A 17,630-nucleotide genomic window follows, 5' to 3' on the forward strand; every position below is an offset into this window, starting at 1 on the left:
CTTTATAACCTGGTATCGTTAAAGCTGGGTACTGCTCTGAAGCTGTCCAAGCTCAGGTATGATTTTCAAGGTAAACAACTTTTGTCAGCATTGATGAAGATTACAGTTTTCGTAAAGATTAATTTTGTTATGCTAGACTGAAATATCTGCCACGTGAAAGGCTATTTTGAAACCTTGGACATACAGAAATTAGGATCCCTGCAATTAAATCAGTTTCCATAAATTGATAAGTTATTGCTTTGGGTTTTGTCATTGTTTTCATCTGAAGAGGTTGATTTTCATTTTGCATCCTAAAATGTAAGGACATGATATTTCAAATCAGTACTAAATATCTTTAAAATCCATTTTGTGTTTTTCTGGGTGCCCTCAAGATGCAATAGTCTTCTCAAATACTAGGTTGAGTCTATTTTTGGCTTAGATACAAGTATAAAATAAAACAAGTTATTGCAACAGAACCTCTCTATCTTATAAATTAGTATAATTTCTAAGATGTGTTGAAATGCAAATATTACTGAAGGCTTGTGATAGTTTATTCCTAGGTGTGGAATGACAGAAACTGGTTATGTCATTTAGTGTCATTTTTACCACCAATCCTAATTCACAGTCTCTGGATGGAAAATGCTTTCTCTTTATAGCACAAGTATTGGATGTAGTTTCTACTGTTTCATATTCACAAATGCAAATAGATAGTATAGAAAAGCGTGATCTGGGCATTTGGAATTTTTTTCTGGCTTCAGTGACATTATTGAAAGAAGATGATGAACATTTAGGCATAGCTATGTTGTCTGAGGATATTCTTTAAAATCTGAAACAGCTTTTGTTGTGATTCTGTGATTTACTGTACATTAAAATCAAAGCATGTACAGGAGAGGTCTCTATCGGAATATATTTTGTATAGCAGCTGTAATATGGTTAAAATAAAAAGGTCTATTACAGATGAGAATAGCCTGGTAAAAGAAGGTAGCTCTCATTGCATCATGTGTTTTTACTACCAAGAATTAAACTGCTGACCCAACAAGCTGCTTTTGTAGTGTCCTTTTACTTTTTGAATGTTGGCTTCCCATTTTGCATGGGGAAAAATATAGCAAGAGATTTTTATCTTAGGACCCAAGAAGAGAAGAGGCCTCCTGCTCCTTGAGGCAGAGTACCTACTGATGAAGGTGCTCAACTTCTTTGATGCCTCAGATTTCTTGGCAAGGTTTGATATCAGGATCATCAGCTGCCTGAGCCCATTGTCAGTCTGGGGGAGGAAAGCACTATTCACAGTAGAAGACGTTGAAGTTACAGGCTGTTGAAGGAAATAAGACGTAAGCAAATACCTGGATGCTGAAGGATTGACCAAACAACTTCCAGAGGTCCCTCCCAATTGAATTAATTTTGTTTCTAATAGGCTTACTATTCAAATGTATTTCATAATGAAATCCATTATTTTATTTATACAAGATCCACCAAAATAAATCACTATGTGGTTTGATTATTAGCAGCAGCCACTATTATTGCTGTTTATTTTAGCAATTTTTTTACAGTTGCTGGTTGACATGATAGTAATGCTCGTAAGTCTGGGGATATAGTCTATGATGTCAATAAGTAGAATGATAAAGATGTAACAAATTTATCAGTACCTGTATTAAAATGTTGGAAATAGTCTAGAAACACATGAACAGTTATTTAAATGTTTTTCCCGTTCTTGACTTTCTGTATAGGCTTTCTCCTTTCCTCTCCTCATTGTGCAAAACTTCATGTCTCTTGTCTGTTCATCTATTCTAAACAAGTGATGAATCACATTCACACCCTCCTTTGGTCCCCTCTCCCCTAATACAGGTAAGATTGTAAGCAATTGGGGTAGAAAACAATTAGGTCAAACACTCCCATGAATAACTCCTGCCACAGAGAATAAATTTCTGTGCTCTACTTTGTTTTGAGTGGGAAAGTTGGACTTAAAATGGATTTCCATAAGGGCTTAGATAATACTTGGGAATTTGTTTCCCAAGGAGACACAGAACAAAGGCAATGAAGAGTTTTCTGTCAAAGAGAGGAGGGCTTGTTGCAGGCAAGGAGGCAGTATTGACACTCTGATGTGCTCTCACTCTCTGCCACTCTGATGGCCCTTTGTCGGCCAGCTGGAGTTTCTGAAGGCACCGACATAGGAGTGCTGCCTGTGGGGATGTGAAGAGCATACTGAAGATTAAAAGAACAAAAGCTAGAAAGGATAAGGCTGGAAATGTAGCAGATGTATTTCAAATCCCTTTTATTTTACACAGTGTTGTCTAAATTGGGGCAGTCGGAGGTGTATTAGATTCCCTGTTGTTCTTTCATGTCTGATCATGGGGATCCCCCAGCAAGACAGGAAGAGAATGAGGTGCAACTTGCCAGTGCAAAATAGATCCTAAAAAGTTACTCTTAAGCTTCTATTTGTGCTCATTTCTGTAACTTCCATGTCATTCATGTGATTCATGTGATTCATGTGATTGCAGCATCACAAGGTCGTTTTGGTAGGACCTGTGTGGTTTCGTTTGCTTGCAAAGTTATCTGCATGGTAGATTAGAGAGGCCTTTAGTAATGCTTTCAGAACCATCTCCCTTAAGATCCTTATAGAGGTGCTGGTGACATATCATAGTTTCATGTCAGACAAGATGTGCAGAGGGGAGAGTATTTCCAATAAGACATGGATGTACTCAAGTCCTGTTGTAAGTGCCTTTATTCTTGCTTCTTGCCCAGCCTGTGTCAGTTTTGTCAGCCCATAATACTTGATCAGGCTTGGAAGACTTGTAGCTTCTCTGAATCGCTGCATCCACAGGCTCTGCCTTTAATCTTTCGCATGTGCATGATAGGGCATGCTCATGTCAGCTTGGCTGGACGTTGCTTAAAGTTGTGTACAGAGGAGGTATTGGAATTTGCTTCAGGTTTAAGCTAAATGTTATGCTTCTTGCTTTCCTCAAAATACTGAGCCTTGGGGAATATCTTCTTTCTGACCTGGAAGAGAATATGTAAGAAGGATGAGAAATGCAGAAAATGGTAACTTCTATGAATAGTGTTAAATATATATTTTAACTTAATTTTGTCTTTCTTTCCTCTTATAGTCTCTCAGATTTTATAATTAGCTGTCACAATAATTATTAAAGGCTGCATCTCTACTTAGAAGGTGAGAAGAAATGAAATGATAGCCATTGCTGAAGTCGATGTCATCATCTCACATGCTTCTAGTTGGATTTTACCTGTGTGTTAACAAGCCAATTCCTTCAGCCTTTTAAATCAAGATAGATGTCATCGTTTCAAGTCCAAACCTGTGACATGAGAAGAAATAGATACAGTCGTAGATTCATTCAATTTTTTTTCCATCTTAGACCGGCAGTGCTAGGCAGGATTGGCTGCTTTCTGCTGACACCCCTAAGGGGTTGTATAATTCCTGGCAGCTATTTCACAGCATGTGGCTGCAGCCACGCTCCCTCTGCTTTACAGCAGTTGCTTGAACTTGAGTGAGTTTAAGGCACAGATCAAATAAGTTTAAAAAGCTCCTTGCCACCCATAACATGGTAAAGGGGGTGACTTTTTAAACTAAATGGATTTCAAAGGCTGTGCTCTTATCTTTCCTGTTTCCAATATTATATATGTGCATTAATTTACATCTTTGTCTTCAGAGTAATAACGTTTGCGCTTTAATGCAGTAGAAATTTTCATTCTTGTTATCAGAGGAGCATTTCAATCATTTTGACATTCACCGTAGTTGATTATTTAGAGTCCAGGGATTTTTGTATGAAAGGAATTCTCATTTTTGTCTGCCTGGCACCTTGCATCCTAGTGTGCTTTTAAGCCTTTTCATCTATTTCAGCCTCATGCCATACTTAAGTCTCCTGAAGCAGTGGTTTCATCTCTAATACATTCCTATTTAGGTTTTTTGTGGCAGATTCTGTTTGTTTAGATTTGGCTGTTCAGATTTCTGTCACTGGGATAAGAAATTGTTTTTTTCCTGAGCTTACAAATGAGAGTGGTTTGTATTGGGCCTGTTAACTTTTGACTGTAGCCTCTCATTATTGGTGTTCTTCTGTGACTTGAATAATTGTCTGGATTAGCGATTTGTTTTTTTGAAGACTGGTAGAAGGAGAAGATTGAGAATTTTCTTGTGATACATGTCAGATATCTAACCTTATTCTAATACTCAGACCTTGTGGCCTTGATATCTCTAACTGATATAAGAAAACTAATTTCCTTTAAGTATTCTCTTGTGAACAAGAGAAGAGAACAGAACACAACTGAGAGTGTTTTAGGAGTCTAACCGCTGAGATAAGTAATTTCAAATCAAAATGTTGGCTGTTATGTTCCAGCTCAGATACTAATTCTAGTGTTCTTTAATTAGGTGGGCTTATGAAGAGAGCCAGCAGTCCAGAGAAATGACAAAAAATAACTTTAAATTGGATTAACATATTAGAGAAATGTTTGGGAGCCCAGTTAATTGTGGAGATTTTAAACAATATAAATATATTCCATCTGTGATTTAGAAAGCTTTTATTTTATTTTTGCTTGTATCTATATTTGTTGATTTAATCTCTGAATTGTTTGATCATGTTATTGCCAAAAAACATACTAATCATGAAAGCAGAATTTCTAATCATCTTTCAAGTAAAAAAGCGCAGTGCAAGTCTCTAAATTTAGGATTTGTTTGCATGACAGACTAAAGAAATCTTCTCAATTTTTAAGTGTTACAATGCGATTAACTTTTGTAGGCAGTTCACCAGTCCATTAAATCATGTTTTTGGAACCTTGAGTTTTCCAATTGTCATTTATTTTAATTTATATTTGCTTGTAGCATTTAACTGTTCTTACTTTGTGGCTTTACTTAGAGTCACATTTAATTGGTTTCTGAACTAACCTTCCAGATGCACTGGAATGAGCATTGACTGTGAAAGTAATTACCAAAGGTTTTCCCATCTTGTATAATGGCTAAAATATATCAGTATTTGAAAATTTATCATGTTCTGCCTTTACCCTAATAAATTACTCTAAGTGTGGTTATGAGAAAAATTATAAACTGGCATGACTTGATAGTTCAATAAGATACTGTTATAGTTTGGCTGTGGCCGGCAACAGAAGGGCCACGCAGCTGCTCTGCCGCCCCTCCCCCCACTGGGGTGCGGAGGAGAATGGAAAGAAACAGGCAAAAACCTGTGGGTCAGGATAAGGGCAGTTTAACAGAGCAGCAAACAAAGGGAACAGTTACAACAATACAGATAAGAAGAATACATAAAACAAACAGCAGAATGCACAGAGCCACTCTCACTGCCCGCTGCTGTGCTTGCGCTCCCGACCCGCAACTGCCTTCCCGCCGCCCAGCTCCCCCCCACCGGAGCCCAGCATGACGGCACATGGTACCGAATACCCTGCTCTGTTTGGCCAGGCTGGGTCAGCCTGCCTGGCTGTGTCCCTTCTGGTGAAAATTCACCCTGTCCTGGCCAATCCCAGGACAGATACTGTTGTGAAGTTCCTAGAGGGTATACACAAAACCCCTTGTGTTTCTCAAAACAGGTGTGTAGGGCATTAGCAGTTCTTTTAAAGAAGTAGGAGCTCTTTGAAATTTCAAGATAGCCAAAATTTGAGCTTACGCCTCTGAGTTTCATTTTTCCCATCTCCAATTTTTTTAGTCCAGCTACACCCAGTTGGACTGCCCTAGCTAGTGATAGATCACTGAATTTGCCCCCTAATATTACAATGTCCAATTTTATTGTGTATTCTTTATATCATCTTTCTTCAAGTCATTTTTTTGCAGACCAATAATTCAGAACATTTAAGATTTATGACACATTGTAACTAAGCCTCTATCTCTTCTTGCAGTGTAACACTAAGTTTTGTGGTATGTCAGAAATTATATAGCAGAATCAAGTAAGTTAAGAACCCTTCTATATACTTTCACTGGAGCATGAACACAGAATAAAGCATTATATCATTTCTTATCTGAAACTTGTACAAAACCTGGAATTCTGTAATCCTGCAAGAATAATTTTTTTCTTTATATGAATAATGTAGTTTAAATATCAGTTTTGTAGGAAATTCTGCAGAAATGAACTCTTGTAGGTTTTTGGGCTGCAAGGGAATGTTGCAACTATCTGTAATAGGCATACAGCGACGGCATGTATGTTTAGGAGCATGATTTATTTAATTATGTGAAACAAGAGAAAAGTACGTACAGAACTGCTGACAACACTGGGGAGGATAAAAGTATTTCCTTGTTTCCTTACTTCTTTTGACTTTATTTTGAGTCCAGCCAACAGAAATCCTTCAAAACTGTTGGTATCTTCTCAACATTTGCTTTGCTTAAAGCATATAGTGAAAGGAATAGGAAAATGAATGTCTGTGTAAAAGCAGGCAAAAAGAAGTGAAAGAAAGGAAGAGCCTTTCTGAAATACAGGGAAGAAGAATGATTCCAAACTTGTACAGATGACTGATACTTCCTCTTTAAAATGTTTTTAAATAAATACCGGGAGGTCAGAAACATTTCAAAAATCTGTGGCCTCCTAGTGCATCTGGGAGATGTGCTGATAGGACAAAATTAACAGTAACGTCCCTGAAAAATAAGTATAAAATCCAATTTACCACTCCCACCCACTCTTGATTTGCTCTTTGAAACAAATGAGGGACTTGGGGATCACTGTTCACCCATAATAATAAAAAATTATACCCATAATAATAAAATTTACCCATAATGATAAACCCATTAAATGCATAATGATAAAAAATCATGTCATCATCCATTAAAACAATAACCCAGCTTCCACCAACAGCATCCTTTGTATCCTCCAGCACAATTTCCGTCCCTCTCTCAAGCTGCAGTGTTTGCTGGAATACTGGAGAGGCTGTTGGAGATCAGGAGATTTTGTTGGGATGGGTATGAAACCTGGGGAACTTCTGTCTCTGAAGAAGACCTGAAGGAAAACTTAATCTGGAGGAAGTTGGGTTGGTGACCACGTGGTCCCTAAGAAGTGTTTCAGCTTGCAGCGTTAATGGTGAGATACCTGTCATGTTTGCCTTTGCTTTATAGACAAGTATAAGTAAGAACACACTGTCTTATTTTGCTGCTTTCCAGCTCCAGCAGTCTGAGCATAAACCCTCAATTAACCTGCCTAAATCCTGTTGTCACTCACTGTGAGCAAGGGTTGTGGATATTAGTAGAAGGTTTCTTTTGAAAAGAATGATAACAATATAATTAGTATTGTTGACATTTAAGCACTTGTCATTATATTTCAGAGTTCATGATCCTTCAACAGATATTTTGGTAATTCAGATCTTCCAGAATTGTGTTTTCAAACTGTTTGAGATGGAGGAAGATAATTTGTTACTCTGGAACACTGTTGGTTTATATTCATGAGGATTTTGTAGTAATGTTGGAGCATAGTTGGTAATGCAAATTTAAACTTACCACAACAGATAAAGGCTATCACCTTGTAGATTATGGTATTTCCAGTAAATGTGGGATGTATTTTCTGGGAAATAAAGTTAATTATTCATTTATTAATAAGTTTGTTTTATCATGCAGTACTTTATAAGTTAGCCCCATGAGAGATGGAAATGAGAGCAGTCATGTAGATCTGAGGAGTTACTAGAAGAACAGCAGTAGTTACTAGAAACTTCAGAGGAACATGCTTTTCCTAATTCTGAATAAACATAATGAGATGAGAGAGATAGAAACGTGCATCTCGTCTTTCTGCATCTCTTTCAGCATTTGGAAAGAGGAACCAGTGAGCAAGGGATTGTTTTGTTTCTTTTCTTTTTTTTAAATCTAGTTTATACTCCCGCAGATGCTGTCAGTTTAAAGGAAATAAATTACCTTAGACCTATCTAAAGCAGGCTCCTCTATCCTGACCAAATCCCTTTTGGTTAGACCACATTGACTTAAGACTTAAGTGAATTTATGAACTCTTCGGTTTTGTAACACTGGTGTAGTAAATTTGCTTAACAGGCTGCTTGAAACAGTTTCAAGAAGAACAGAGGAAAGCCTCTGAGCTCGGAGAGGGATGGTTCTGAATTTTACCTTTATCCAGAATAGCAAAATCAGCTTAGTTTTCTGTCCAGAGTTACCAAGCATGTTGCATGTGATTGCAAGTGATCAAACACCTGAATGTGTTCGCGGATTTTGGGGTAATGTGATGGGTGCATAATATGATGGGTGGGAACTCAGGTGTTGCAGTAGTGCTCGTGTGATGACTGAGAGTGCCTCAAGCTCCTTTACTCTCTTGCTTGTTATCTGGCTCAGCCTCTACAGGCGCTTGAGCTGATAGTTTCCTTCCCTTTGATGACTGTAGGGATGAGGGGAAGGAGAACTTGGGTTAGGGCTGAATGCAACAAAAAATCTTCCAGCAGGAAAACAAGGTAGAAATGAGTAGGTTCTTTCTTCAGTTGTCTGGTCTTGACACATCCCACTGTGATGGGGAAGAGTGAGTGGTCGTCTTTGGAAATGTGGATTAGCACTCATGCTGCCCTCAACTTTGACAGCTTTGGCTGTGGTGAGAAAAAAAATTCTCTCTTAGATGAGAAAAATGTGTTCTGCACATATCCTACACATACATGCAAAGTCAGATGTGTAGGTCTTTGAAGCTAGGGTGAGACAGAGACTGTGTTATGGAGAATAAAAAGAACTCTGGCCAATTTTGTGCTCAGTGTTTGCCTTGATCTTTGTTACTCCTAATGGACCTTAATAGAAGAAATTATTAAGAATGTTGGTGTAGCCAAGAGAAAAATAATATTTGTAATTTGTGTCTCATTGTTACAGCTGAAAACACACAAGGAAAATGGTTACTGGAGAGACCTCAGAGCTGACATCCTTTCAAAACTCCTAGCAGATAGATTTTTGGCAGCAATTGGAGAAAGCACTGACTAGAAACATCAGGACCAGATGACAGAGTCAGAACATCAGGGAGAAGTTCTTGGTGTGAATTTGTAGTATGCTGTGGCTCAGCTTGTGTCCTTTAAACAGGTACTCTGTGTCTATTTCTGGACAGGCTGACATGGCCAGTTTTGCCAACGAAGCCTTGATTCATACCTGTGAAGTCACTGTGAAGAAGTTCAAAAAGAGCCTGAAGTGTCCTAATCCCAAGACCACCAAACTTGGACTGAACTGAAACAAGCCTGAGACTTGTTGTGGTCCAAGACTGCTGTGGGTTGACTGGCTGGCTGAGGGCGTGTAGGTCAGCAATTATTTGGGGAGCAGGTAAACTCGAGGGAGCCGAATGAAGGAGTGTGATGAGAGGACATGGTCACCCCAAACAGCTCTCCTCTCCTCCTTTGAGTGCTCATCTGGTTATGTAGATAGTGTACCTCCATGCAGCTCTTGTAGTTGGATATATCCTACTCACCATATCCAGTGGGTGGTCATATGCCAGTTTTCACCTCCATGTGGTACCATATATTAGAGATGACAGAGGCAGCACATGCAGCTCTGTCTGTCAGATCCTCTCAGCCATTAGTGGTGCTGGAGGAAATTCTCACCACCTCGAGTATTTGAGATGCAATGACACTGTTGTCCAACCTTGGGATCTTTTCTGCTACTTTTGAAATTTCCCTCATTTTGCTCATTCCTTCTTCTTCTTGGATTTATGTTTTGTTTTGTTCTCAATTTCTATGGTATCTGTCTCCCCTGTTGCCTTTGGGGGCTGTGTTGCCTACAGCAGTCACGCCTGCTGTTTCTTCTTTCTGCTGCCTCTACAAAGCCCAAATTTCTTGTATGAGCAACATGTGCAAGGCTGTGAAAAGATTTCTGCCTCTAAATAGATCTGTAGCTCCTTTTAATATCTTCTATCATCTGGTAGCCTTTCACCAGCTAAAGCTTAAAGACTCTTACCATAATTTTTATGTGCAAATCGGTGAGGATGAGTTGTGGTTGAAAGCCTTGTGTGATGCACTGGGCATAAGAATGTGCTCTTGCCTCTTTTTAGTCCTGCCATAGTCTCCTTGGCCTTGTCTTTGGGACTTTCCTTGGGACTCAGATAATATAGAAATGAAGTGTTTCCTTGCTTCTCTCCACCTCTGGTAACTGTATACTCAGGTAATTCAGCTCAGTGTTGGTAATGAGCAAATAATATTAAATTTATTGGGATGTTGCTGGCTTCTGTTTTAAGGGTAGTGATAAGTTCAAGCAGAGCTGATTTTTGAAGCAGGACTTTCCGAAAGCCCAGCTCCTCATTGTGCAGACCTCCTCCTCCTCCCTTACCTTCCAGTCAAGGCTTGTAATATGTGCTTGCCAGTTTGTACCTGTCGGTGACAAGAGTGTGGGGATTAAATTGCGATGACCTGAAGTTATCCATTTTGATACAAAGTAATAACTACAAACAGGAACAGGTAGTAACCTTGGCACCAGGGAGTCCTTAGAGGACTTCTCCATGGAGCTGCTGCCCACAGGCTCTGAGAGGCACTGTGAAATGATTTACGTGTGGAAAGAGTTAATTTTGTATACCCTTGAGATAGGATTATATTAGAAAACAGATTAAGCTTTTTTCTTTCATACGTATACAGAGTATATTATCTTTTTTCAAGTTTGTAGTGATAAAATGTTAATTAATGGAGATCTTAAACGGTAAAAGTGATCTAATTTGGTAAAATAATAGGATTTTCTTAAAGCTCTTTTCACAATGAAATCTGTTTCAATTCTTTAAAAACATGCACTTTCATTTTAAACATACATGTATACAGACACGCGTGTACAGGGTGCCTGGGCCTGGCAGCGGGGCTGAGGGGTCTCTATGAGGAGAGGCCAGACACATCTGATTCCAGCTGGCTGCAGTGGCCCCACAAGGCACAGCTCAGCCCATCAATGGCTCTGGTGGAGCCTCTGGGAAGCAGAATGAAGAAAGGGCAAAGCTTTGTAGGGATAGGACAAGGGGTAATGGCTTTGAGCTAAAAAAGGGTAGGTTTAAATTAGCTATAAGGAGGAAATTCTTTATGATGAGCATGGTGAGGCACTGAGACAGGTTGCCCAGAGAAGTTGTGAATGCCCCCTCCCTGGCAGTGTTCAAGGAGAGGTTGCATGGGACTCTGAGCAACCTGGTCTAGTGGAAGGTGTCCCTGCCCATGGCAGGGGAGTTGGAGCTAGATGATCTTTAAGGTCCCTTCCAACCCAAACCATTCTATGGTTCTATGATAAGCTCCTCCCAGCAGCGAGGAGGGAGTAACAGCCCTGCGTGCGCTAAGGAGGAAGAACGAGCTTCAGGCACCAGAGCAGGTTCCCCTGCAGCCTGTGGGGAGATCATGGTGGAGGAGGTAAGGCATGAGGACAGGCTGTGTTATGGGACATAAAAGCCCCTCTGCTGTGCAATAGGGAAGTCTGGGAAGGAGAAGGCAGCCCCTGGCATGGGCTTGGCAGCCACCACGCATGACATTTTGGCCTACCTAAGTAGCTCGGGGTCATAAAGCCACCTGTAAGTAGGTTGGACAGTGCTGGTACAACTTGTTGTGACTTCTTAGCTTTGCCCTTCTCCTCTGTGGCTGTGCTTCTACATGGTGTTCATCAAAGATGGGTAACACAAAGCGCTGCCTGAGCAATGGGATGGCATCTTTGTAAAGATCTTTAAAAAATCTTTAGGGCTACAAGGATGGTGAGGGGACTGGAGCATCTCCACTACGAGGAGAGGTTGAGGGAACTGGGCTTGTTCAGCCTGAAAAAGAGAAGGCTGCGAGGGGACCTTATAAATGCCTACAAATATCTGAAGGGTGGATGTCAGGAGGATGGGGCCAAGCTCTTTTCAGTGGTGCCCAGTGACAGGACAAGGGGTAATGGGCACAAACTGAGGCACAGGAAGTTCCGTCTGAACATGAGGAGGAACTTCTTCTCTCTGAGGGTGACAGAGCACTGGAACAGGCTGCCCAGGGAGGTTGTGGAGTCTCCTTCTCTGGAGATATTCAAGACCCACCTGGACAAGGTCCTGTGCAGCCTGCTGTAGGTGACCCTGCTTCGGCAGGGGGGTTGGACTAGATGACCCACAGAGGTCCCTTCCAACCCCTACTATTCTGTGATTCTGTGATTCTGTAAATAGGCAGTTGTCATCTGTGGTGTAACACCACAGGTAGAGCAGGAAGTTTGGAGGCGGAGTGTTTTATCTAATAGATAATCAAAGAATCTGTATGGTAGAAATTGTAGTGGACAGAGTGCAGCAAACTTTTGTTTGTGAAATTTCATGGTTCAGTCAAGAACATCTTTCTGAAATTTGAATTTGCCCTGTGCTGTAGAAGCATAAGACTAAGTTATGTAAAAACGCACAGAGCTAATGTTTGTCTTCACATCTTTGGTTGACTTCTCACCAGTGTTACTGTAGTATTATAACAACTAGTTTAATTGGATTTAATAATGATGATTTGCCTGCTATTCTCCGCAGAAATAAATCAGTCCTGCAGAATGTGGAAAAGGTGTTTATGCCCAAGTATGTACATGAATGAGTTTACAACATACTTAGTCATGTTTTTAGGAACTGAATTGCAAAGCCTGCCATAGATTTGAAAGTAATTTCAATTTACTTTCCTAAAAAATAAGTTTGTCTGTTCAAAAACATTCTTCTGAATTAATCTTAAATACAGTAGTATTTCCAAATTACTGTTAGGTGGGATGTTTGGTTAGTATACTTTGTCTGGTTTTTAACTCTGGCTGTTTAGCATCAATTTAATTGCTATAATATGGCTTTGGCTTAAATTAGAGGCTAAGTATATGGACTGACCTCATGCATGTGTTGGAGATGTGTGTCTGTGAAGGTGAATCTTGCTGTTAGTACCTTGTCCAGAAGCTCTGCAACTTACTCTACATTTCCTGTATTTGCTTTTCTTTCAGTGGGGCTATGTCTGTTACTGTATACTGTAAGCTTTTCTCCTTGACTAGCTTTTTGATGGTTTTCCAGTATGTCATCTAGGAGGTCTTTCTGCCTCAAATCTGTTATTTCTACGGAGGAAATAGAATTGATTCTAAACTAAGCAAATCAACCATACATTGGAAGATGTTGATTAAAGGGAAGTGTTATCCATAGACTGGTCATTATGAAGTTGTAGCTATTACTGCTTAGTGCACTAATGTAGTGCAGGGGGAAAGCACAGTGATTTTTTTTCCTATTAAGAATTTTAATTAACTTTTACTTGATTTCTGAGAAAATAAATGGCTTTGGTACAAAATCTTACAACAAACACCTTCACCAGAATTAAACATTCATGGAAACTTCCTGACAATTGTTCTGAGAACAAGACATGAAAATCTTTTGTGATCTTCCCAGATGTCCTCATTTGTAAAGTCAAGTAAATGAAAATACCTTGTTCACAGAATGTCCTTTGTTTAATTTACATAACCTTATCCATCTTGCCATATTTTAATTAAGAGAAGAAACAATAGCAAGTTGGCATTCAGACTATATTGAGGGCCTAGGAAAACCATGCATTTTGTCCATCCCTGTAAGGGCAGTTATGTAATAGCAAGAATTATTTAGCTGATACTGAAATTTGATACTTACTTCAGTATGTGAGAGCAAAGATGTCAATTAAACAAAATCTGAACAGTTTTCTATTGCAATCATCTGTCTCTGAGTGTAGAAGAAGGATGGAATGTGAGAACGTTTGGTTTTGAAGAATGTGATAAACTATGGAAAGTTAAGTAGTTCTTTGGAGAGCAACTATTAAAATATCACTAAATGTGACAAACATGTTAAGTGAAATGAGAATTTCAAACTAATGTGTCCATTCTAGCTATCTGCTGACTACATCCATTTTTCATCAAAGTATATACTCTGTAATGATTTGGGCAGGAATGAAACACCTAAATCAAATAACATAAAGTAAAAATTCCCCTCAGACAACACCTAACCCTGAAGATACTGCAGCATTAGAAGTGTCTGTGGGCTTGACTTTAAAAACATCTAGTTTGTCTCCTGCTTGTGTCAACAGCTGTGCAAGGCTGAGCAACTAAATGTGTATTTTCTCCTGAAGTCCAGTTGGGATCCAGTAAACCCACCGTCTGTCGCTGCAAATTGAGAGATTTGTTTCTGTAGGATATTTTATCTTCAGCAAAATCCCAGAGGGAGGCAAGCTGCTGTAAACAAGAAATGCTGAATAGCCACACAAGCATTAGTACTTTGTAGATTATTAACCTAGCTTACCTTGTTACTCCCATGTAGGTGTGTCCCTTATATTTAAAATGTGCATTAAAACATTGTTCTTTTTTCTGTTTCTTTAGGCTACAGACCCAGATGCTGGTATTAATGGTCAAGTTCATTACAGTCTGGCAAACTTCAACAGTCTTTTCCGAATCACATCAAATGGCAGCATTTATACAGCAGTTAAACTGAACAGAGAAGTAAGGGACTATTATGAACTTATTGTTGAAGCAACAGATGGAGCTGTGGACCCCCGCCGTTCAACACTAACTTTAGCAATCAAGGTACTGGATATTGATGACAACAGCCCTGTTTTTACTAATGCTTCCTACACTGTCTGCGTGCCAGAAAATCTACCACCAGGCACTGTCTTCCTGCAAATAGAGGTAAGAAACCATTACAGAGTGAGGAATATGTTTTGTAAATGTTCTGCAATACTAAACATGTTCTTATTTAACTTGTCAGTGAGACTGGAGTAAACGATTGGAGTGGGGGAAGTTATGACACTTAACAGACTGAAAAATGCATGACCTTAGACAGGTACATAAAAATACTTTGAAGCTGAGGTTCATTTGGCAATAAGAGCAATTATTAAAAAACAAACAACAAAACTTACACTACTATTGTTGTTTCTGGGAATATTATTTTACACGTTTTAAGTGCTTTTGATTTGTTTGTGAAAGCTCATCATATTGCTTCTACCTGTTTACATCAGTAGGAAGAGAGCGCTTTATTTCAATTGATTGAGACATTGAAGTCAAACCTAGATGTCTAACCTGACATTATGGTTAATGGAGTTGCTTGAAGAAGCAATTCATCCAACATCAGCATCATCTTCTAAGCTAGCTGGAGTAAAGTGGGCACTGTGAGGCGTTGCCTTCTCTTCACTGACTATAAAAGATACTCAGACAAGTTAGACTTAATTGTTCAAGAATGAGCTAGATCTCTAAAGACAGCTGAGGTTCACTTCCCGTAAGTAGTCTACATATCCTTTTGATGTTTTGGTCATCATCCTTTAGTAAGAAGAATCCATCTTGAGACCATTTTGACAAGAACGGTTTTCTCTGAACCTGACTGCACATAACTCTAATGTCAAATTACAGCTAAGCCAATTGCATATTCTTTGTCTAAATACTGGTATGAAATAAAAAAATCAATGCTGCCCTACAGGGCTGAGATCAAAGGTCTGCTTAGCCCAGCATCCTCTCCCTGACAGTGGCCCATAGCAGGTGGTCAGGGAGGAGAACAAGAATAGACTGAGCTTCCAGTGACTCTTGCCCAGAATGCTGTGCTCATTTCATGTGGCAGATGTCTCTGGATTTTCATAACCTTAAGTGGATTTGTCTTCCTCATGTTTGTGTGATAGTATGAAGTATATCGAATACTATTAGAATAATGTAATGAAATTAAATTTCTTTGCAGTAGCTTGCTTTTTTGTGTTCTTTAAATCTAGTAGGGATTTTTTCTGAAAATGGATTTTGTTTGTTTTTAAGTACATCTTTTTAATTGTTTCTGATGGCATGCTCTAGGCAAAGGATGTTGATCTTGGTTCTGATGTTAACTATCGAATTCGGACACAGGAAGCACTACAGTATTTTGCACTGAACAAATATACAGGCGAGTTATCACTTTTGAAGTTCTTGGATTATGAATCATTCTCTGACACAGAAGCAACCTTCACCTTTCTTGTGGAAGCCTTCGATAGCAAGGGCACTATGCCTCCTGGTCTCGCTACTGTCACAGTGAGAGTAAAGGTAAGAGGCATAATTTGTCAGTTGGGAGCATCCTCTCCTGTATGTTACAAAATACTTCAGCAACACTTGCAGGCGCCCTGATGAAACACCAAAGCACAGCAGCAGTATGTCTGCTTTCCTGCTTTTTCACTTGTATGAAGCTACTGCCTTTTTCTAACAGCAGCTTGTACAGGTAAACATACACTTTATAACAGCGACAATTACTTTGCTATATGCAATTACATAGTTAAATCTTGCATCATAGATTTATGAAGTACAAGAATACCTGAGACATATATAAATGTTTAGTCCTTTAGAATCCCCTAAATTGAAATAAGTATCTAATGGAATTGTTTACAAAAATTACACCATCACGTTTCAGTTAAAGCTCTCCTAAATTGTAATTTTATGAACCATTCATGCGTATTGAGTGCTGATGTGGCACACCACATCCTCTGTTTCAGATTCTGCTGCTTGAAAATACAGAGCTGCAAACAAACAGGCTTATTTAGTGGTCTTGCACAATGAATCGTTTTTATGCAGTGAGTTACAGCATCACCTCTGGGTTTCAGTTATCTTACCAGCAATATTGGGGATAATGGTACTCTGTTTGGTAACGATCCACAAATGAAAAGCGCTTGTAGCTGAAACATTAGCACTTACCCATCTTAATTTGGTTGATGTGCTCATGTCCAAGAAAGGAGGATATTTTAGATGCTCTAAATCATGCCTGCTTGCACTCATAAAGTGCAGTTCTGGAGCCAGTCAGTCCAGTTGCTTCATTTTTGTTGACTTTTTCAGTGAAGAACTGTGAGCTTTGGGAGAGAAGAGACTTTAATTACTCAAATTTTAGCTAAGAAGTAAAAATTGTAGCAGGAACAAAAGCATAGATCACAAATGTGAACTTTGTATCAGACAACTTCAGATTAAATGTAAGTCTGTGGAAAGTATTTAGGATATATGAATCAGTCTCAGGTTCAGCTTACTGTGTATCTGCAGATGCTATGAATTGCCACATGATTTTGAATAATTCTGTTTGTCAGTCTCTGCTGAGCTCAGAATGGTTTTATGGACAATAAATGTCTCCAATTATTAGCTTTGATGATAATGTAAGAAGGCTTCTATAATACCTCTGTGTATCTACAAAATTTCTAAGACTGAGATGCAGGTCACGTGTTTCCTAAGTCTGTGCTCTTCTCTGGTAGTTTCCAAGTCAATCAAAGAAAAACATAGCTTTTGACGTCATTCCCTGAGCCTTTTCAGTTATACTTTTAAGGAGGAAGTTGCTCAAATCTTTTTTTTTTTTTTTTCCCTAAAAGAAACCTTTTCCCAGAACGGTGATTTTATTTTTTGAAGAATTAAGTGTTTAGGATTGTTTGGGTGATTTTGATGGCTTTTTTAAAGGTACTTATTTTCAAATAGCAGTGTATTCAGAGAAAAGCTGTAGCCTGCATCATAGGGCTGACCCAGCTGTATGACTGTGCATTTGTATTGTGTTCATTACTGACAGGGTACAGGGGGGCAATATAGTTCAACTTGGTGGCTGTAGTGTAACAGCAGCTTGTGTATTGTCAAAGAAGGTGGTGTTGGAATAGGAAACTTAAGAAGGGGATTAGTAGGATCAAAAAGTAGATTTCTTGTTTTCCTAGAAACTCTTCCCACACGTGAGAAGTAAAAAGGGAGCATGATGATACTTGTTTGGAAAGGCAGTATATCAGAGACTGGAATATGAGGCTGGAAGCAGGCATAACAATTTCAGCAGTAAAAGGTGTTAAGCTGGGGACAGAACAGA

The 17,630-nt window shown here is 39.1% G+C and overlaps 1 protein-coding gene across 22 annotated transcripts in view; it reads left to right on the forward strand.

The window, feature by feature from the left end:
- PCDH15 (protocadherin related 15) overlaps nucleotides 1–17,630 on the forward strand; it is a 1,100,829-nt gene that overhangs the window by 954,862 nt on the left and 128,337 nt on the right. For all 22 annotated transcript variants that reach the window (XM_075423218.1, XM_075423232.1, XM_075423229.1 and 19 more), the window contains 2 exons: nucleotides 14,186–14,491; nucleotides 15,635–15,859. In XM_075423218.1, the coding sequence (XP_075279333.1) occupies nucleotides 14,186–14,491; nucleotides 15,635–15,859 (531 nt within the window). The remainder of the gene's footprint in view (nucleotides 1–14,185; nucleotides 14,492–15,634; nucleotides 15,860–17,630) is intronic.

This window comes from Opisthocomus hoazin, chromosome 6 (assembly GCF_030867145.1).
Source record: "Opisthocomus hoazin isolate bOpiHoa1 chromosome 6, bOpiHoa1.hap1, whole genome shotgun sequence".
NCBI classification, from domain to species: Eukaryota; Metazoa; Chordata; class Aves; order Opisthocomiformes; family Opisthocomidae; genus Opisthocomus; species Opisthocomus hoazin.